Source organism: Hyaloscypha bicolor (genome assembly GCF_002865645.1).
Source record: "Hyaloscypha bicolor E unplaced genomic scaffold K444scaffold_183, whole genome shotgun sequence".
Lineage (NCBI taxonomy): Eukaryota > Fungi > Ascomycota > Leotiomycetes > Helotiales > Hyaloscyphaceae > Hyaloscypha > Hyaloscypha bicolor.
In genome coordinates this window covers 613,046-633,623 of record NW_020194685.1, presented here as the reverse complement: position 1 = coordinate 633,623, position 20,578 = coordinate 613,046, and the positions used below count along the sequence as shown (strand labels likewise).

The following is a 20,578-nucleotide window of genomic DNA, read 5'->3' as shown; positions in this document are numbered from 1 at the left end:
GAACGCCTGTTCATATTCGTGTAGCGGGGAGGATCTCCTTCCCTGCTCCCTAACCTTCTCGCAACCAACAACCAGGGTGACAAACTGGGTAAGGGCTTTCTACCGCATTCGTGCTCCGCTGGGGTCGGGTGCTGCATGCTGCATGCGAAACATATTAACAGGCATGATGCAAAGGTCGCTCAGGTCGCGCCGTCCCCTTGCGTGATGACCGACCTTGCGAGCAGATCCGGCCCGTCGGTGAACTGTCGGCGATATGGAAAGTCCTTTCGCGCCGAATTGAGGTAGTTTGAGGTTGCTGCGCCGTAGTCAGATGGATTGAGAAGGAGCAAGCATAAGGAGAGAAGATGGGAACGGGAGGTGTTGTAGCAGAGATCGGTCCGACGGGGTGTTCGGATTGTACAGGGAGCTGAGATACGGACGGAAAGCGGGGATCCGGGGTATATGGTTGCTGAAATCGACGGAGAGACTCGCCTAGGCTTTATTCTGCGAGGTACTTTAGGGCTGCCGTATATTGGGGTTGTGTACATTGTGTGACGCCGGAGGTACGGCTGGGGGCGCTACCAAAGGAGCAGGAGGTAATATACACTGTATTAAGGTACTGATTCGGATGAACTAGTGCTGGCACGGTGTTCTTGTTGAGACTGTAAATATATGAAGAAAACCTGGTGGACGCTGTCAATACAACATGTGATAAGGTCCCTGCGTACGCCATACTCGGGTGTCCTTGAGGTGTTCTCGACCGCGGCGTGCACCTCAGGCATATTAAATCTGATAAGAAAATACCTATCTAGGCGGTGGTGCCTTAACATGCACTGAGAATAGAACACATAGCCGGGGTAAAAAGCATAAATTAGTCAATACCAACCTTGAGTTGCAGCAACATGACAAGAAAGATGACGCTTTGCGAGATTGGCGGATGTGATAATTCATTCCCCATACACCTAGTTGGGCAGGTAAGATTCTTGGGAGCTACGATATAACCTCCAAATAATAGTGTGGGGTTCGAAGGGAGGTGAAGATAAGGCTGAGGCGGGATAGGGGGCTGGGTAATTGGTCAAACTGATTCATCAGAGGCTGAGAGCGGTGAAGAGGTCCTTTCAGGCTGAATGCAGATGGAAGGACGCAATGAGGTTGACGTTGCATATAGTCAACCTGCATTCATGCTGAGACTTCGAGCTTCTGATACCAAAGATCATCTTTTGACATCACAGCTGTACAATGAAAAAAAGAGAAGAACTATGACTGGTCACTATTGGGCTGTTGTTGTGCATGAGGGACCCCGCCAGGGAGAGTATGGTGATCGAGTCACCGGCCACACTCATTGCGCGCAGGACTACTCTAAAGATCTCAAACAAACCGGCATTATTAGCCCTAAATATCCAAAGTACGGTGAGACTATGACAAAGGTACGGGATCGCGTCAGCTTGAAGGTCTTGGCCAATCCTTTCTGTCTTACAAAAGTGTCTGATCCTCGTGGGGATGCCACAGGATGCTGAGAAAAGCATTCGTGCCAGGGAGCATATCAAGGGAACGGGATGATACCGGGTGAATGAGGCCTCAAGATGTTGTCCGGAAAGTAGACTTCCGTTTACCGAATGAGGAGTGCACTGCCCTGCTGTTTTAGGCTCTATTTTGATTCCCAATTTGGAGCCCAGTCTCCTAAAATATTTGCAGTCTGGCAGAAGTTCAATGTCAACAAAAAAGTAATTGATTTAAATGAAGCTTCGTAGTGTTTCAAAGGTAAGATGTATGGCCGAATCAATTGATTCCCACACTCCCCATTTTCCAGGCTGACCTCTCCAGACACGCTAACGTGGTCTTGGTGGTTTGGCACAAGAATAGTGGAAATGACAAAGCTGTTCGCAAATGTGCTTGCAATACACTGGTTAAAAACTGGTATGGCTAAACAGGCTGTACTGGGGTCCCTTACACGTGCAGTCTTTGCGAGCGCACTCGTGTGTCTTGTGGAGTATCTCAAGAGCGGCTGGTTTGGATTCCATTGGAAACTTCCGTTACATCACTTCGTACAGGTACTTGGGTGTCTCTCTATCTCACTTCATGCCTCGCCAATGTAATCCCGCTAGAGACTGGGATCGCAATCCTTTCGTGGTTTTTTTTGGAGGCGGGGCTCGCCTAAGTTGCCAGCCCCTTTTTATTTCCCTGGTCCTAAAATTCAGAAGAAAACAAAAAAGTAATTCCAATATGCATCCCGTGTGATACTTGCAACTTGCCACAACTCTGAAGGAGGTTTTTCGCGACCAAGAAACCGTTCTGGGCTTAAGCAGCTGCAACACGTGATGGCGACAGAAGCCGTGGCCGTTCGAGAACTGAAATTTGTTGAGGTAACAGAAAGGATTCAGATCGGATGCCATTAAAAGGTATTCAAGGTAGTTTTGAAGAGCCAGGAACATATGCGCAGATAACAGTAAACAGATATTGATCCGAGTAATCCACTGGAGACTTCCAGCAACAAAGCAGACTTCTCATCGAGGCCTAAAGCACCACATGGCTCATGATGTGGCAGCGATAGCTCTCCCTCTGGAGCATAGCCTGTGTTTGTATTCACATCTCTCTTCCTCAAAGTATTGAACCGATCAGGTGTCCTTTTTGAAGGATCACATTCGACTTGACTAGAAGCCTGCCTAGCGGAGTCAGCAACCATGCGACTTATCGGGTCCATACTGTTCCATGCTTTCCGAGCAATCAACGAAATCTCTGTGACCTTGCCCTGGCGGGGTCTAGTGGGCTTTTATCACACTTGCCAAGAGGGATACCAAATCCCTTTTCGACTTCCAAAGTGGCCATGAACAATTCCGGGAACAATGCAAGCTCCTCTTCAAGTATCCGAAATAAGAGCTCTCTGATGATTGTGCGCCTCTTAAGAGGTTGTTTCGAGACTCTTTCGCCTCGGTGTTGCTTTTCCATTCCCTGCACTTCTTTGACTGGTTGCTGCTTTCCGGCTCCTGCTCTTTGGATTTATCGGAAGTGTCAGCAGTATTTCTTTCTACAACTCGCCTTCATGGGCTTTTCTTTAAGATCGTTGTTAGCAAGGTTTTTCATTACATTCATCAAGCATGGTTGTCCATTATTGCGGTGCACACTCAGGGCTGGAAGTCTGAGGTATTCTCCTCCAACCTTGAAGCACCACAATAAACAAGAAATGTCGCTAGTTACTCATTTTCGACATCACCTTCTTGATCTTGGGTTCAACTTCATCAATGTCAGTGTATGATACAAGGAGCGTCCTTGAGGGGGTCTTTACCTTGCCCATTCTCTGCTCTCTCTTTCACCATCGGTTGGAGCTGCAATTCCACATCCTTGACATTCTGCGTCTGTCAATTTTGAGATGGTAAAGCATTCCCTGACTCAATTCTAACCCAAGAGTCGTTGTCCGACCTCCAGTCATGATATCGAGAGTTGAAATAGGACAAGATTCCCTGTAGGCTGTGGATCTTACCTAGTGAAACTTTGATGCCTGAGTGTGCTTTATTTGACAGCACGTATGATGTTCATGATGCGAGCAGATGCGGGAGGTGCCAGGTCAAGTGAGAAGTTGTTCCGGCGCGGGGGGAAGCGAGGAGAAGGCATCCCTGGGACATTGACCCTCTGTTATCGTTGAAGCCTCAAGCTGATCGATTCTTTGAACTTAAGGAAACCAGCTCTCGGTTTCCAGGGAACAATTCTTGGGATAGTGCAGTCGCAGTTGCAGCCAAAACCCCCACGCCAAACAGTTGAGTTTTCCCCACATCATAGCCCATTCAACCACGGCAGGCTGACCACTGTCTGGCGTTGATGTGAGGAAGAGTATGGGCATTTCTCCCTTCTGCGTAAGCTTAGTCGAATCCTGCGATATCACCGGAAACTGGTGAGGAGAGCCATAATGTGTTGATTCGGGGCGAGTCATACAATTTGGAGATTCACGGGTGTTGGTCTGTGTTGGTTTGGTGCGCTGGAGTGATGAAAAATGCGGGTCCGGGCCCGCTGAGTAGAAGGTATCACCCACCAACCGCCCAAACCCCCTTTCCGCTCAACTTGGATTTTGGAGACCTTAACGCCACAAAATCGAAAATTAATGTGATATTCGCAATATTTCGAGTATTCTCTATAATTTAGCAAATTTTTAGAATTTTCCAAAGACTTTGAAAAATCGAGAAAATTTTGGTGGGGTAGGCATGGGCGGAAAGGGGGTTTGGGCGGTTGGTGGGTGATCCCTTCTATATTTCAGAACAGCTATCTGACGTGGACCAACTCATTTCCCGGCGATCGAATTTTCAATCTTTTGATCTTCACTATCATCCCTTATAGCTTCAATGAACAGCGCACAAGTGTACAATGCGCCTCCGCACTGCTCGTCGAGGAATATTCGTGAAATGGATCAGTGCTCAACGTGCATTTCTATATGTGGTATTCGTTGCCTCGAACTCCAGATCCCAAGATTCAAAGACTTTGCCCTTTCACCAGGCCTCCCACATTTGCTTTCCAAGAGCAATCAGACGATTGAAGAGCTCTTCTCTAAGAGCAATGGCAGTGAGCTGCTTCTGATTTCCGTCCTTGTCAACAATCAAAAGGCCATCAGCGATCTCTCTATCCGTCGCCCATCCAACAACCAGCTTCGACTTCCATCCAAGCCCGCCGACTTTCTTGATTTCCTGCGTCTATAGTCAGATATTTTATCCAGAGTCTAACGGGAGATAAGGGAACACGTACTGCAATGTCAGCAATAGCAATCGAGAAAACTGGATCAATGTCTTCCTTCTCGGTGGTCCAACTGACCTATTTCCAAGATATGGGAGTCAGCATCCCTTTTTCAAGTAATTTTGAGACTAGAATATCCCAGGAGCTGTTGGGCACTGCTACAAGAGGGATTGATTTTCCGAGAAGTCAGGGCTTACCGCCGGACTCGTCGCCGTGGTCGTGATATACGCGTGACCCTTCTTTCCCTTATATCGACACGGGAAGTCAATCGGTCCACCAGTAACAAGATTTCCCGACCTCAAAACTCCTAGACGATTCTTGGCGTGTTCTGCTCCAGCTGCAGCTTTCAGTCTATCCGTGCCGAGAATGGTTTCCACGCCTCCTTTCGTGACACCTTTGATGGTGCTGAGGATACGACGACCGTGTTGTTTCTTTTTTGGCGCTGCATCCATTCCGGTTGCGACGGCTGTAGTATCAGGATGAATGGCTTGCTAGCGAACGGGGGAGTCAGCAGATTGCTCGATAAAGAATGTCGCGAGAAACTTGGGACAATGAATTCAGATTGTCTCGGTAAACTTGAGGCTTGAAAAATGAAGGATTTCTCTTTCAACACTTACACCCATTTCATCATCGGGAACCTCTTCTGAAGCCGTTAGCACAGGGTTACAAAGCAATGACAGGGGCATACCAAGATATTCAAGGCCCTCTCCCGCAGTATCGTGAGCAGCGTCTGGGGGTGGCGGGCCAGAGTATGGCGGAGGGGGTAGAGGAGCTTTGTTAGCCTCTCCAATGCGGAGAAGAGTGACAGTAAGCTGTGCATTAGTTGGAACCCCCTTAAGCAACGTATTTCTGAGTTCCAGGAGTTTCTGCCAGTGTGGGAACTCTCTGTTCAGGTATGAGAGAGCTCTCGAGATAAAAGGATCTGCGAAGAACCCAAATCCCACGAATAGCCCGCTCGTCTTCATGAACATGTATGAACTGGTAAACAGAGATATGAGGAGGATCGGAACTAGAGCTGCTGCAAGCTGGATACGAGGCCTCTCTGTTGGGAAAGGAGGAGTAGGTGACAAGGCATTGCCAAACCTCTCCCATCCATCGGAGATATCTGCAATGGCATGCATGACTGGTCTAGTCTTAGACCACATCGCAGCTGACATCGGTTCCTTGGCCTTATCATGCACAGCATTTGGTTGTCCTCCAGCACTGCTGCTCTTTGCATCTGCGGCACTCAATGCCATGTTCGTTGGATCTGGTGCTCGGTCTTCAAGTGAGCTTGCTCCCTCTTCCTCGCCATTGGGGTTTCCTTGAGGATGTTTACCTGCCGCGCTGCTGATTGCAATTGAGGTGAAGCTATTGACGAAGCTGCTAGCTTCCTGCTCTACAGCCTCTCCTTGTTGTTTCTCTGGAGCTCCAGTCAAGCTGTTATCACTCCCCAGCACCCCAGCAGTCGGCTTTTTGACCCCCCCTGTCTTCGAATCGATCAAAGCAATCGGAGCTGGCGGGAAGCAGTACGTCCTTGTTGGCGGATACGCGATGAGAGCCACAAGAAAGGCGGTAATCGTAGGAACGAGGAAGTCGATAGCCCATGCACCGAAGTAGACTGTCGCAAAAGCAATTGTCCGGTTCCGTTCTCGCCATGATCTAAGCCTAGCAATATGTTTCCAGAATCCAACCAGGCCAACAACCACCGTCATATAAAACCGCTCGATGTTTGCTCTCAATTTATCGGGAGAAAACTCCTCAGCGTCAGCGATGCTGAGGTCTAACCCTCCAAGAGGAGGCTTTTGGAGCACCTTGACATGGTACATTTGCTACACCCATTCAGCACCATTGCTCCAAAGCTTCAAAAGAAGCCACGCATACCTTATTAAACCGCCTAATCAAAGTCCACAACTCCTCATTCGGGAGGCCTCCAACAACTGGATTGGGAATGTCACTTGGATTCTCGTTCCACCCTAAGTCCCTCACTTCAGTCTGTCCATGATCGACCTGCGCAGCCCCTTTCTCCTTGTGGTCTGCATTTGCCAATTCATGGCTATCTGTGGGATGTTCTTCTGGAGCGGCTTCCACGATTTCTGGTTCATCCACCTTCGGCGCGTTCATAGCCACTGGTTGCGGGCCTGCAACAGCTGGATTGCTCGTTGGAGTTGCCATCTTGTCTCAATCTTGAGATTTATAAAAACAGAGGAAACACTGAAAAGTTGGAATTGACTTTTAGAAAGAGAAGTAGCCTTTCAACAAGTTTTTCGGTCGCGGGAGAGGCGTATTATGCCGCGTTGACAATGGCGTCAAGCTATCGAGCTATACGTCATAGACGGCTGAAAGCATATGTTGGGACTTCGCGCATGTGCAACCTCTCTAGCCTCTCCTCAAATTGCGATTATCATTGAAAAGAGCTTGTCGAATTGGCCAGTTCGCTTTTGATTTTGACTGGTGCTGCCCTGCATGAGGCTTATTTGTGTGTGGAGCATGTTCCTCTGAGGTCATTCCCGATTCGCAATCAGATATTTTGCTTACTTGGCTTGCATCTCAGGAAGCTTTTCCATGATAGTTGGTACGGCTAAGAAGTCAAGAGTAGCTTGCTCGAAAGGAGAAATGTTTTCAAAACTGTACTGCTTGTTAATTGCAAATCTGATTGGGTCACGGGGTTGTCATCATCACGTGATCAAAGCTCCGTCTCTGCCCCTGAATGCGTGTTTACTTCCCAAAAGATTGCCGTGATCAACGCGACGGCGTTGCCTTTACTCTGTGGGTTGTTAAAAAGGACAGTCTCTTAACAACGTTTCACTGTTCATGTCATTCCTTTGAGCATGGTGTCAATGGTTGTCATCTTTGACATCAAAAAATCGATAACACTTCATCATATCTCGCCAACTCGGCGGCTCCAGTGCCGCTCCACGAGCAGAATTCTCGCGTGCTCAGTTCTACTACTAGCGGAATTTCTTCCCGCCGTTTAACTCGGCTTTAATGTATTCAAATAAAGAATTTCCCGTCAACAAGCGGCCTCAGTGGGCTGCAATGCTAGAAGTCTTTGAGTTTTGCAATTTTTTGGTCTGTGCAGTTATTTCGGTCCGTTTGCTATCTAAAGTACCTCCGTAAAGCAGTCTTGCTAGCTTCGATAGTCAAGTTGGCAAGTTGCCCTACGACTTCGGTCTCCGTTCGTTTCTGCTGCTCTTCTAACACCTTGCTCCTGGCGAAGTTTGCGATATCGTCCACCCGGGATGCCGACTTCGCTCCATACTTAAAGACCTTGGATCTTGAAGTGGCGGAGTGGACCAGCCGGTAACCAATCATCTGCAGATTGCGCCAAGAAAATCGGGGTTCTGGTAGCTATTTCTGTGTGAACAATGACCCTCGCATCTGTCTCCCCATCTCGGCATCCACAGATAGCTGTTCCAGCCCCCAAACCTCTCGAAGTAGCTCTAAATGAATGGCCTCCGCATTACCCCGCTTCTTGAAGAAGCTGTTCGTTACAGATTTCCACTCCCCAATGAAAGGCATCCCGCAAGATATTCCGATGAATCCAACAAGTTCCATCCCTGTAGCGAACGATGTGTGTAGTGCAGTTGCACCGCCTTGGCCGACTCCACCCAAAATAATCTTCTCGGTATGCACATGCTCCAACTCTCTCAGAATCCAACGAAGAACAAACGCAACGCTATCCTTCAGTCCCTTGTTCTGGATATTTTCCATAGCTCTGGCCTTGTCATTGTTCTACATTTCGGACTACATTTTATCTATAATACCTTGTCTTTTTGCGTTGACTGATCTGAGGACGTTGAAAGTTGGAAGTATCCATTTAAAGCCTGGGAACAGTGCTGGAATGTTGCAGTCGGCTGAGCCCTTGGCGTCGAAGAGTTCGATGCTAAATTCTTCAGCGGTTTGGTGGCGGTCATGGAGGAGGATGACGGTATGTGTATGCAATTCCGTCTGGGGATAAATCATGGTTATGTCTTCCTGACGCTCCCAACATGTTGGCACGTAGGTTGGGTACGCCATGGATTCTGGGATGGAAAAATATGGTGAGGCTGCTCAGAATTAATTTCATAAAAGTATCGATGACTTCAAGTTGATGCAGAGTGGAGTGAGAAAGCTGCATTCTGCAAGGTGTGCAAGTACATTGGGAAGGGGAGTGCTCCTGTAAGTGACTTCCGTTTGGGGTTGAACTCAACCAACGGTTTTGAGAATTCGAGAAAACATGAAACTTGAAATCAAGTTGCTTCCACCAGGGAAATCTTGAACTTCTCGTTGACTGTGTTGGCACTTGCTATCCTTGACCCCACGCTCCCAACAACTACTCCATGTAGCCATTCAGAAGGATGTGTGCACCACTCCTCGACAGTACCAAATGAAGATGCCATCGAAATCCGCGGCAGGGGGCCCAAGGAAGTATATGTGGATTCTGGTACAGTTATTAATCATACAATTAACGAAGCTCAAGCTAATTCTCGCGCTGTGCACTCCATCATCTACCGTCACTCTGTTACCTTGACTTTCCCCTATACTGTCCCAACTCCTAAAACCGTGGTGATTTAGCTGTTTTTGGCATAAGCTGCATCGACCTCCTTTTGATACTTCTTGAGGATGCCTCTTCGGTTGAGCTTTTGAGCGGAAGTAACCAGTTGCTAGTGATATTAGCATGCGTTCGCAGAGCGAGAAAGTCAAGAGTATACTCACATTCTGAGGTGTCCATTCATCGTCGGCCAACACTACTCCCTCAATAATCTCAATTCCACTCAATCCTCCTGCTCTTCCAGCCTGCTGCAACTCCTTCAAGACCGCAGCCTGAACCTTCGAGTTATGCGCCAAATCCTCGATGCCACTTCCCTCGACACCGATTCTGTCCGCCAGCTTCTTCAAGGCTGGTTCCGCTGGCACAATGATAGCAACTGGCTTTGTCCGCTGCTGATCAGCATAGACACAAATATTAGCCACCACTGTAGCAGATCTGTAGACTGATTCCAGCTTCTCCAGAGCAATGTACTCTCCATTCAGTGTCTTGACAAGATTCTTCTTGCGGTCGATGATCTTGAGATGACCATTCTTGTCCCACTCTCCAATATCACCGGTCTTGAACCAGCCATCTGAAGTGAGAGCCTCCTTCGTCTCCTGATCATTTTGGTAGTAGCCTTCCATGACGGTCACGCCTCGAATCCAAACCTCACCCTGAGGATTGGGCTTGTTGGTTGCGAAGTATCCCGCATCAGGGAAGTCGACCAGCTTAATTTCGACCGATCCTGGAATATCACCATGTGCATCATCGGTCCACTCGAAGGGGTCCATCAAAGCGCCCATGGCAGTTGTCTCGGTCAACCCGTACCCGTTGATCATAGGCGTGATAGCCATTGAGATGAAACGTTGGGTATCTTTTGCAATCGGTCCTCCTCCATTCATACATATTCTCAACCGTCCACCCGTAGCCTCCTTCACCTTCTTGAAGACTATGGCATCAAGTACTCCAGATCCAGGAAGTCCCCAATGCAGCAAGTTATTCTTAGCCCAGAGAGCACTCCAGAACAGGTTTCGGACAACCGGGCTGCCTGAGTTGACCTTTGCGACAATGCCTTTCTTGACAGATTCCCAAACAGCAGGAACACCAACAAGAACGGTTGGCTTAAATTCTCGAATATCTCCTTTGCAGTTTTTCACTGATGAATCGGAGAGTGTCTTGGGATTTCCGTAACCCATAGTTCCACCCCAATATAAGCAGGCATTTTCGAAGACGAATTCGAGAATATGTGCGAGAGGGAGGTAGGTCAAAAGACCGTCACCAGGGCCGAGATACGGTTCAACAATGACACTAACACCAGCAACTAAATAAATCAGTACCTGTAGGACCAAAATCGGATTTCCGACTTACCTGCACCAACCACAGCCTTGTGTCTGAGGGGCACACCCTTTGGCGGTCCAGTAGAACCGGAAGTATACATGATACAGCAAAGATCATCTGCAGTAGGTGGGACGGGGTCCACGGGGTTGTCTTCTCCCAGCTTCCGGAGCTCCTCGAAGCTTAGGATGGTAAGGCGGTCGTGAGCCTTCTTGAGAGCGTCGATGTTCTCTTTTTTGACCTCATTCTGACTGTTCCAGATAACATACTTGATATCGGTGGCCTCCTTAAGAGGGTTTATAAGCGTTGGCAGTAGATGGGGATCCAAGAAAATGGCCTTGGCCTTGGTTGCGACCAGTGAGTGCTCGAGACCAGACTCACCAAGAGTGTCATATGCGGTGACAATGGGCATCGATTGAGAACAGGCACCATGAGCCGTCGCAAGCCAGTGGGCACTCGTCGCAGCGAAGATGTGGACTCGGTCGTCCTTGTTCAGTCCAAGCTTTCGGTACCCAGCGCCGATCTGCAGGATCAATTTCTCGTAGTCGTGGAAGCTCATGTACTCGTACCCGCTGAGCTCGAAATATGTCCACTTCTTGTCAACCTCCTGCTCCTGGCCATCGATCATCTTCTTGACCTTCTTCGTCTCTTGGTGAGTCTTGAGGAGCTTCCGGGAGCCGACAGCCTTCGCATTGCCAAACTTCTCCGCGCTGCGTTTGACAATGTCGAAAACGGTCACAATATCCTCGGAAGGGCGCTCCTGGAGCTTGTTGACGCATAGCGGATGTCTTCGCGGGATCGTCTCTCCATCTACATGTTCATAGCCTGGAGCTTCAAGACTGAAGGGCGGCTTGTGAACGAACTTTGGTTGTACCGTGGCATTTTTGAGAGACATCCTGGCAGCTTTGTTGGGAAGCTCAAGCAGGCGGATGAAAGGACAGCTGAGGACAGCAAATAACTAAAAACGAAAGGCAACCTCAAGAAACGTCAATACAAAGAGAATCAGAAGGGTATTTCGGGCGAAAGCTGAAGATCAGGATAGGGTTTGGTTGAAGCTTGGGGCAATCGTCATTGCCTTGATCGCAAGTGAGGAGGAAACCCGGGGCTGGGCCGCTAGCACAAGCTAATTTCAACCTGCCAAGCTGCGGCAAGCTCCATCGGGGCACTGTGGTCCTGCGACCGGTCGGACTTATTTCTACACAGGGGCAAGTGTCTAGTGCATGCCGAGACTTCAGTCTCAGTGAGACATGCTCATCGTGATCCTCTTCCTTTGACCTCTTCGAGCAACCTTGAACACAGTATCGACTTGCGGTAAGTTTTTGACTATCTCCTAGCACCAGCTCTCTGGAACCTTTGCTTCCGCTTCCGCTTCCGCTTCCTTCGTATCTATGCCCAGCCACTTGTGCCTGCAACTTGCTCGCTTCTGCCGAGTAGTTGGGCCAATCTCTGCCCTTGGCGATGTGAAAACGCCTTGGGATCCGAAGTTGTGATACGCAACTTGGTTGCCTGTCAGTCAGCCATCCCAAGACTCTCTCCTGTGACCCTGTTATGCCACGACACATTTAGTCATGTGAAGTGCTGGTTCTTCTGTGCCTATTGGCAGGATCAGATCGTTGGGTTTCTGACTCTCCACGCTAGATCCCAATCCTCCAATGAGTCTCGAGGCTGTCTTGGAAACTCTTGGGCCCGAGGTTGATTATCCTGAAGAAGGTACAGACGAAGTTCACTGTCCAAAATGTAGCTAAGCGCGGTCACTAGAATCCTTTCTCTTGTTTTCTCAATCGATTCCATCTCAGAATCTCGGATTTGTTGATTCAAAAGCCACAATCTTGGATTTGTCGATCGGCGACCGGGATCTCACAATCCATCAATCTCCCACGATATTATCCTCAAATCGAGGTGGAGGGACAACGGGAGCTGGTAGGGTTGAAGGTCTACAAGCTTGGAATTGGCTAACGACTGCAGTTGTCTGGAAAATCACCCCTCTGTTTGCATCATGGATTACTCATCCTTCAAATTTGCTCTTCAAGCACGGCATTCTGAATACCACATCGACTATTCTTGAGCTTGGGTGTGGAATATCTGGAGTTATTGGATTGACCCTGGGCCCGCTGATCGAATCATACATCTTGACAGACCAGGAATATGTCATGAAGTACCTGAATCGGAATTTAGGTGAAAATCAGGCAGACAGCTCCTCTTCAGCAAGCAAGAGCCGGAAGAGCACATCCAAAATGAAGAAGGATGTCATGCGGCCGACTTCGACAAATGCAGTCAGCAATATCATTGCGAAACCGCTTGACTGGGAGACGGATCAGGTTACGTCTTCACTGACGGGTAATGGGATGAAGATCAGTTTCGATGCCGTGATCGCTTGTGATTGCATCTACAATGATGCTTTGATAAAGCCTCTTGTTGATACTTGCAGAGAAGTGTGCCAGCTGCGGCTGGCAGATGGAAAGGATACTCCAACGGTGTGTATCGTTGCACAACAGCTACGTTCTGCAGAGGTATTTGAAGGTTGGCTCAAAGAGTTCCACAAGGCATTCCGTGTATGGAGGGTTCCGGACCAGGTATTGACAGGCGGGCTGGGGTCGGATTCTGGATTTGTGATCCATATAGGGCTCTTGCGGTAGTCACCGTGGAGCGTGCCTTTGGCGAGGACAAGCTGTACATATATTGCTCCGTGCACACCTGCTCTCTCAATGCAACATCCTCTCGCCCAATTATCTGTCACAGCAAAACTTTGACAAATCCAGGGGAATCTCACTCACACGACACGTCATGGAACGCAGTGACACGTCATAATTCGGCCATCGCGTCGACGAGTAAAGCTCTACAGTCTGGGACAAGCTTTGAGATCTGAAGAAGAGAAATTCAACCTCGAAGATCTCCCCGGAGGGGGCTGTTCGGCGCGGCCGATGTGGAAGTGTTGATCGCGTAGTCATGTGACCGTGCACTGAATCCAATCGCGACTTCGCGTTCCGAAAAAATCATCCCACTTCAACGTCGGGGTGAAGTCAACAACCTCTCTGTCCGAACCACTAGCAGCCTCTGAATCAGTTTTCATTGATGGGCGCCTTCCCTCTGGTATCTGCCGTACCTATTATCGCAGCTGTGCTATTCTGCAGTGAAAACCAGCCCGAAGCAGAGCTGTACCAAATTGTGAGTTCCTGAAGAAAAATCTCAGCCTCACCATGATCTAACCACAATCCTTCAGCACGAATCGACAAGACAAAACCTGCCCAAGTCATTCCTAGAATAATCTACAATGGCTAGTCTATCTCGATTCATCGAAAATAAACAGCATGCTCCTGCCCCTCCAGCCGGTGCCAAACGCCCTGATGTAGCTGCTGCACAAGCCTTGAAGTTTGGAAGTGGAAAGCCCAAAAGATCCGAGCCTGCTGCCCCTCCTATTACACAATACCTTCCCAGCACTGCTCCAGCTCCAGGATATGCCTCGAACCAGAATTCTCTCCGGAACACGTATCCGAACAATCGATTTGCAAAGGAACAGCCGCTTCCATATTCAAAGGCCTTCGATGAAATCACCCTTAACTCAGACGACTTCGAAGCTACCAAGAGTGATCTCGGCTTCGATCTTGAGGAGAATGGCCAATATAGACAGGGGGAAGAAATGCTAGATGAGCGTGAGTATGGAGCTCAGGCTGGCCAGCGTTATTCACATGGCTTGCCGCAACACACGCTTCACCATGTCCACAGTCAATCACCCTTGATCGTCAATCCCGAATATGAACAAGGCCCCTCGAAGCCGCAAACTTCTGGGACTCATAGTCGGTTTAAGAAGTCTGAAGTCATACATTCAGATCTGCAACTTCGTCAGGCGCAAGATGCTGATGCGATGAATCAACAGACGGCGGGCTCCAAGAAGCGAAATCGATCAGATGGACCATCTCGCGAGAATTATGAGCAACAACGACACCAAGGCGACGAGGAACCTGAGGAGACGGACGAGGACCAACTCCCAGGACCCCGATCAAAGGAAAGACACAATCACATTGAAGTCAGCAGTGATGAAGCTGAAGCTGACACCCCTTCCGCAAGCCCCACTCGCCAGCGAAAAGCCCGCCTTGCACAAAGCTCCCCATTGACGATGGAAAACGGCTACCCGCCTGGTTACGTGCCTGGTGATTACAATGACGAGAAACTGAAAGGCATGAAATACTCCGATCTCAAAGCTGAAGATTGGGACACAATCCGCAACCACAAGCCTTTCGGACTCCCAGCTGCACTCCAAGGAAAGCCCCTTGGTGATCAAATCACATATTACGCCGACCGAATCAAGACTGATGAGGATGCGGTTCTCTTCTTTGAACAGCTCTCAACTAGCGAGTGGGAGGAAGCTGGAGATTGGCTGATCGAGAAATTTGCGGATTTGATGAAACAGTTGAAGGAGAAGAGACAAGAGAAGCGTAGAGTCACGGAGAAATTTGAGGCGGAGATCGAGGCGAGAGAGAAGGTGGTCAGAGGCAAGTCTGACCTGTTTGAGAAGAAGCTCAAGGAGATGCAGGCTAGCGGGGAAGGTGTGCTCAGAGGCAAGATGATCTGACTTGTCTGCTGAGCTTTAGATGCATCTTCTTCTGTGCCCGACTTGCAGGCTATTGGTGGCAGGATTGGGAAGAATGGCTCAGGTGTTGCTGTTGTTCAGGGTGGGACGGCTCGTGTAGAGGAGCTTGCTTTGCGGGAATCTCCTGTCGCTGTTGAGGGAACATGGGGCAAGAGGTTGTTAGGCATGGCTTCATATTTGTTCTGGCATTCTTGAGAGCTGTATGAGAAGGGGCGAACGTGGTAGCATTTTGCTGGGAGTTTCGCATCATAGCGACGGACATGGAAAGGGATTCGGATAGTGATTGCATTTTGCTCGGAGTTCTCTCTATATGTCAAGATACCCATTTGCTTCTTACTCATAAATGAGCATTAATCGTCACACATCTCATCCGGGATCACTCTCTCGCTCCTCCCTCAAATCTCAATAACCTCCTTAACCCTTCTATCCCTCCCAACAACCAATCTCAACTGCCTCCCCTTCCCCCCATCCACCCCACTGAACAGTCCCATCCTCAACTTCTCCGTAAAAAGCTCATAAGCAGGATAATACCCATCCACAAACCTTTCCACCTCCTCCCTACTCATGCCCCTCCCCTTCTCCCTCCTTAAAACCTCTTCTTGTTCCTGCCGCCACGCATACACATACCCGGTCTCCTCAGCATCAATATGAATAAATGCATCAAAAGCGTCATTCAACACTTCATACTCTCTCAACTTCTCGTTCACGAAAAGTAAATCCTGCAACCTATGTCTGCCCAATGTCACGCCTCCTTCCTCCCATTTACGCTTCACTTCGTCCGAGGAGAGGGTGCGGAACCCTACACACCACCCTTCGAAAATCACGACCTGGATTTTCGGCTGAGAGGGCGTGTTGACGCTTTTCCAGGAGCATGGGGCGACGCGGTCTCCTTGGCCGTTGTAGGCGGATTTATCGTACTCCGGCACCTTGACTTCTTTCCCTTTTTTCAACGCTTCGAATAGGTTCCGCGCGAGGACCATGTCATGTGTCCCTGGCTCGCCTCTATGCTGCACTAGGGGATTCTCATTGTGTTCTTCCGCGAGGGCGAGTTGGGCAGAGTGGGATAAGTAGAGGTCGTCGATTGAGCAGACGAGGACGGGGAGGGAGTGTGGTGGTGTGCTGAGCAGGGACGAGAGCGTGGAAACGAGGGTTGTTTTCCCGGCGCCTTGGACGCCGTTGAGGCCGATGAAGAATGGCTTGTTCGCATTTTGAGGGGAGGATTGGTGAAGGGAGAGCTGCCGCAGGATGAACGGGATACAGTGGGGGGATTTGTCGTCGATTATCTCAGGTTTGGATTTCGGGTTAGGGGGAGAGGTTATGCGGGCATTGGAGACAGCATTTTCAGGGGCCGTGCTGGAGGACATTTTGGCGGTTGCGCAGACCCATTGAAGGGCGCAATGGCGAGGTGATATCTTGAGTTCATGGTGGTGAAGGGAAGTGTACCCGGGCCTTCGAAGACCGGAGCTGAGCCGCTGGAGGGGAAAACTGCGGGTTTTGCTTCCCCGCCAGGAGCTGTGCATGTGGGGCCTCAGACATTGGAGATTTCCTCAGATCAGCTTGCTTTCACATGGCAAAGTAGAGAGGGTGAGATTCTGATTATGTTTGACAAAGTCTTGTGACTGTGTGATTACTTACACTGGAACAGAACTGTGGAGGGGAGGCTGTTGATGCCACGTGAACAGCAGAGTTAGTGGAGCGCAGCGCTTTGCATGTGAAATGTGAAAGAAAGCAGGAGTGTGGGGCCGGCCCCCGGGTTTTTCTTCGTCATGGTCGGGATTTGGGCGGTTCGATCGAACCGAGGCATGCGACAGAACCGACAGATCAACAGCCGGAACACTACTTCTTCCTCTTCTTTACTTTACACTCTCCTTCTTCCTCTCTGTCACCATTCGCGCCTCTCTCACCTTCCTTTGCATATCCACTTGATTGAGAAATTGGATTCAAATAACGATTGACGATGTCGAAACTACGATATGATGGTCAGGTAGTCGTCGTAACAGGAGCTGGGGGCGGTTTAGGCCGCGAGTACTGTCTATACTTTGCTTCGAGGGGAGCCAGTGTGGTTGTCAATGATCTAGGAGGGTCTTTCAAGGGTGAGGGGAAATCTACAAAGGTACTCGTTCTCCCAATGTTCCATCCAACTGTGGGACAATGGCTAATCAGACAACCAAACATAGGCCGCTGATGTCGTCGTCGACGAGATCAAAGCTGCGGGTGGCAAAGCAGTAGCCAACTACGACAGCGTCACAGATGGCGAGAAGATCATCGAAACCGCCATCAAGAACTACGGCCGCATCGATGTGCTGATCAACAACGCCGGTATCCTACGGGACATCAGCTTCAAGAACATGAAGGACCAGGACTGGGATCTGATTATCGCAGTGCATGTCAAGGGCTCATACAAGTGTGCCAGGGCTGCGTGGCCGTACTTCAGAAAACAGAAGTATGGACGGGTTATCAATACTGCTTCTGCGGCGGGTCTGTTTGGTAGCTTTGGGCAGTGCAATTATTCGGCTGCTAAGCTGGCTATGGTTGGATTCACGGAGACGCTAGCGAAGGAGGGTGCAAAATATAACATTCATGCCAATGTTATTGCTCCGATTGGTATGCACTTCATATTTTGGGGAGAATCACATGCTAATTAGAGACAGCCGCCTCCCGAATGACCGAAACTGTTATGCCACCAGATATTCTCGCAAACCTCAAGCCAGACTGGGTTGTTCCTCTTGTTGCGGTTTTGGTACACAAGGATGCTGAGGAAAATGGATCGATTTTCGAAGTCGGTGGAGGACATGTTGCCAAGTTACGATGGGAGCGTTCAAGCGGTCTGCTGTTGAAGGCGGATGACACATATACTCCTGGTGCTATCCTGAAGAAGTGGGATCAAGTCAGCGACTTTAAGAATGCGGAGTATCCTACTGGGGCTGCGGATTTCATGGGTCTGCTTGAGAAATCGATGGAGATGGGCCCCAATGACAAGGGAGAGACGCTTGATTTTAAGGGCAAGGTTGCTTTGGTTACCGGTGGTGGTGCTGGGTACGTCAAGCCTGTTTGCGAGGAGAGACAAGTTACTGATTTTTTTTCTTTTAGTATTGGCCGCGTCTACTGCCTAGCTTTCGCCAAATACGGTGCTTCAGTCGTTGTCAACGATCTAATGGACCCTGACACTGTTGTTCAAGAAATCCAAAAGGCCGGCGGTAAGGCCGTTGGAGTTAAGGCTTCAGCTGAAGACGGAGATGCGGTTGTGAAGGCTGCAATCGATGCTTATGGCCGAATCGACATCATTATCAACAATGCTGGTATTCTCCGAGACAAGGCTTTCACCAACATGGATGACAAGATGTGGGATCAAGTCATCGCTGTCCATCTTAGAGGCACATATAAAGTTACAAAAGCCGCTTGGCCATACATGCTCAAGCAGAAGTATGGACGAATCGTCAACACCACCTCGACCAGCGGTATTTACGGTAATTTTGGACAGGCCAACTATGCTGCAGCCGTAAGTGCAATCCCCCGATATTTTGCTCTAGCTAACAGATTCAGAAATGCGGTATCCTTGGTTTCTCTCGTGCACTTGCTCGTGAGGGAGCAAAGTACAACATATATGTCAACACAATTGCTCCCAACGCTGGTACTGCCATGACCCGAACAATTCTTCCCGAGGAAATGGTCCAAGCCTTCAAGCCAGACTACATAGCACCACTCGTTGTAGCTCTTTGCTCCGACAAAGTCCCTAAGGACCCTACAGGTGGTCTCTTTGAAGTCGGTAGCGGTTGGGTTGGACGGACACGCTGGCAACGAACCGGAGGTCACGGTTTCCCAGTTGACGTGCAGCTTACTCCTGAAGCAGTCCTGCAGCAATGGAAGAAAATCACGGATTTCAACGACGGACGAGCGGACAACCCGCAAGACGGCCAGGATGGCCTGAAGAGCATTATGGCGAACATGAACAACAAAAAGGGTGGTGCGAGTAAGGTATGAGCTTCTTCCCGTTATATCCAATCCGGGGATGGATGTTTGTACATTTGTAGTTGTATTTTACACGAATATATGAATCTGGTTAACACATTATCTGTGCATAGAAGAGTGAACCAGCTGGTGAAGTGAACGAGGAGATTCTCGCCAACATCGAGAAAGCCAAGAAAGCGGAAGCCAATGGCACACCCTTCAAATACGAAGAGAGAGATGTCATTCTTTACAACCTCGGAATTGGTGCAAAGAAGACTGATTTGCCTTACGTCTTGTACGTCCCTCTTCCCCCTCCTCCGAAACTTTATCTAATTGAGTGACGCAAATAGTGAAGGAAACGAAAGTTTCCAAGCCCTCCCAACATTCGGCGTCATCCCCTTCTTCTCCGCCGAAACACCGTACAACATCGCAGACCTGGTACCAAATTTCAGTCCCATGATGCTCCTGCACGGCGAGCAATACCTTGAGATCCTCTCGTATCCCATCCCCACCTCGGGAACGCTCGTCTCGTACGCCAAGCTCCTGGAAGTCGTTGACAAGGGAAATGCCGCGATTGTAAAGAGTGGAATCACGACCGTGAACAAGGAGACGGGCAAACCGCTTTTCTACAATGAGAGCACAGTCTTCATTAGAGGAAGTGGTGGATTTGGAGGTGTCAAGAAACCACTTGATCGCGGCGCTTCCACTGCAGCTAACAAGCCGCCCTCCCGTCCCGCAGACTTCATCACAGAAGAGAAAACCACCGAAGAGCAAGCTGTCCTCTACCGCTTATCAGGCGACTATAACCCCCTTCACGTCGACCCCGCATTCGCTAAAATGGGCGGCTTCAAAGTCCCGATTCTGCATGGACTGTGCTTCTTCGGTATTGCGGGTAAGGCGGTGTACCAGAAGTACGGACCGTATAAGAACATCAAGGTACGGTTTGCGGGCACGGTGTTGCCTGGGCAGACGCTGGTGACGGAGTGTTGGAAGGAGGGGAATAAGGTTGTTTTCCAGAGTAAGGTTAAGGAGACGGGGAAGTTGGCTATTGCTGCTGCGGCGTGCGAGTTGGTTGGGGAAGGAGGGGCGAAGTTGTGAATTAATGAACAGATGATGAGGGAAGGGGGAAGGAGAGGAAGGATTTGTATTTTAGATTTTCCTTTCTTGTTAGGCAGTGTAATGGGAATGAGAACGAGCTTGAGGAATGAAAAGCATTTTAGAATTGGAAGACGTGTGAGGATATCTCGCTTTGGTTGGGATTTGTGACTGAGGTGTTGGGACGGTGGATTTTTATAATGAATGAGGAAGTTGCTCTCTCATTGAGGACGTCCGTGGTCATCCCCTCTGTGGCATCGTGGACCTGATGCTTTAAATATCGGTATTAAACCCAAACTCCCCATTGACCAGACCATCGTCAATCCTCGGCAGTACCCGTTAATTCCGGCATTGTTGTTCAAAATGCACTAGGATCCTATTTAATGAACTTCTATCCCTTCCCCCAACCCTTCTCTGCACCATCA

The 20,578-nt window shown here is 49.3% G+C and overlaps 7 protein-coding genes across 7 annotated transcripts; 4 read left to right on the top strand and 3 right to left on the bottom strand.

Annotated features, from left to right (window-relative positions):
• Window positions 1–4,454: 4,454 nt before the first annotated feature.
• K444DRAFT_546886 (uncharacterized protein) lies at window positions 4,455–6,798 on the bottom strand (the record flags this gene model as incomplete). The annotated part of the gene is made up of 6 exons (XM_024876264.1): window positions 4,455–4,649; window positions 4,708–4,773; window positions 4,893–5,186; window positions 5,313–5,338; window positions 5,384–6,506; window positions 6,559–6,798. The coding sequence occupies 6 exons, from the start codon at window positions 6,796–6,798 to the stop codon at window positions 4,455–4,457; spliced, it is 1,944 nt and encodes a 647-aa protein (XP_024727080.1).
• Window positions 6,799–7,959: 1,161 nt separating this feature from the next.
• K444DRAFT_260670 (uncharacterized protein) lies at window positions 7,960–8,913 on the top strand. The gene has a single exon (XM_024871408.1). The coding sequence runs from the start codon at window positions 8,126–8,128 to the stop codon at window positions 8,633–8,635; it is 510 nt and encodes a 169-aa protein (XP_024727079.1). The 5' UTR covers window positions 7,960–8,125; the 3' UTR covers window positions 8,636–8,913.
• Window positions 8,914–9,227: 314 nt separating this feature from the next.
• Window positions 9,228–11,417, bottom strand: K444DRAFT_637583 (long-chain-fatty-acid-CoA ligase-like protein; the record flags this gene model as incomplete). The annotated part of the gene is made up of 3 exons (XM_024884143.1): window positions 9,228–9,320; window positions 9,373–10,508; window positions 10,556–11,417. 3 exons carry the CDS (start codon window positions 11,415–11,417, stop codon window positions 9,228–9,230), a joined length of 2,091 nt encoding a protein of 696 aa, XP_024727078.1.
• Window positions 11,418–12,174: 757 nt separating this feature from the next.
• On the top strand, window positions 12,175–13,158 carry K444DRAFT_637582 (uncharacterized protein; the record flags this gene model as incomplete). The annotated part of the gene is made up of 2 exons (XM_024884142.1): window positions 12,175–12,232; window positions 12,281–13,158. The coding sequence occupies 2 exons, from the start codon at window positions 12,175–12,177 to the stop codon at window positions 13,156–13,158; spliced, it is 936 nt and encodes a 311-aa protein (XP_024727077.1).
• Window positions 13,159–13,604: 446 nt separating this feature from the next.
• Window positions 13,605–15,299, top strand: K444DRAFT_260651 (uncharacterized protein). The gene is made up of 2 exons (XM_024871407.1): window positions 13,605–13,687; window positions 13,743–15,299. Exon 2 carries the CDS (start codon window positions 13,794–13,796, stop codon window positions 15,090–15,092), a length of 1,299 nt encoding a protein of 432 aa, XP_024727076.1. The 5' UTR covers window positions 13,605–13,687; window positions 13,743–13,793; the 3' UTR covers window positions 15,093–15,299.
• Window positions 15,300–15,505: 206 nt separating this feature from the next.
• K444DRAFT_547214 (uridine/cytidine kinase) lies at window positions 15,506–16,474 on the bottom strand (the record flags this gene model as incomplete). Its single annotated transcript, XM_024876290.1, has 1 exon — window positions 15,506–16,474. One exon carries the CDS (start codon window positions 16,472–16,474, stop codon window positions 15,506–15,508), a length of 969 nt encoding a protein of 322 aa, XP_024727075.1.
• A 441-nt stretch (window positions 16,475–16,915) lies between these two features.
• Window positions 16,916–20,455, top strand: K444DRAFT_575529 (multifunctional beta-oxidation protein-like protein). The gene is made up of 7 exons (XM_024877481.1): window positions 16,916–17,223; window positions 17,288–17,714; window positions 17,762–18,146; window positions 18,201–18,609; window positions 18,654–19,085; window positions 19,193–19,353; window positions 19,409–20,455. Exons 1-7 carry the CDS (start codon window positions 17,068–17,070, stop codon window positions 20,154–20,156), a joined length of 2,718 nt encoding a protein of 905 aa, XP_024727074.1. The 5' UTR covers window positions 16,916–17,067; the 3' UTR covers window positions 20,157–20,455.
• Window positions 20,456–20,578: the final 123 nt, after the last annotated feature.

Excerpts from the sequence above, each read along its gene's own strand:
- K444DRAFT_575529 (XM_024877481.1), top strand. The coding sequence starts at position 17,068 with ATGTCGAAACTACGATATGATGGTCAGGTAGTCGTCGTAACAGGAGCT. Across the intron at positions 17,715-17,761 it reads CAATGTTATTGCTCCGATTG|CCGCCTCCCGAATGACCGAA; the intron begins GTATGCACTTCA and ends AATTAGAGACAG. Across the intron at positions 18,610-18,653 it reads AGGCCAACTATGCTGCAGCC|AAATGCGGTATCCTTGGTTT; the intron begins GTAAGTGCAATC and ends TAACAGATTCAG.
- K444DRAFT_260651 (XM_024871407.1), top strand. The coding sequence starts at position 13,794 with ATGGCTAGTCTATCTCGATTCATCGAAAATAAACAGCATGCTCCTGCC.
- K444DRAFT_260670 (XM_024871408.1), top strand. The coding sequence starts at position 8,126 with ATGGCCTCCGCATTACCCCGCTTCTTGAAGAAGCTGTTCGTTACAGAT.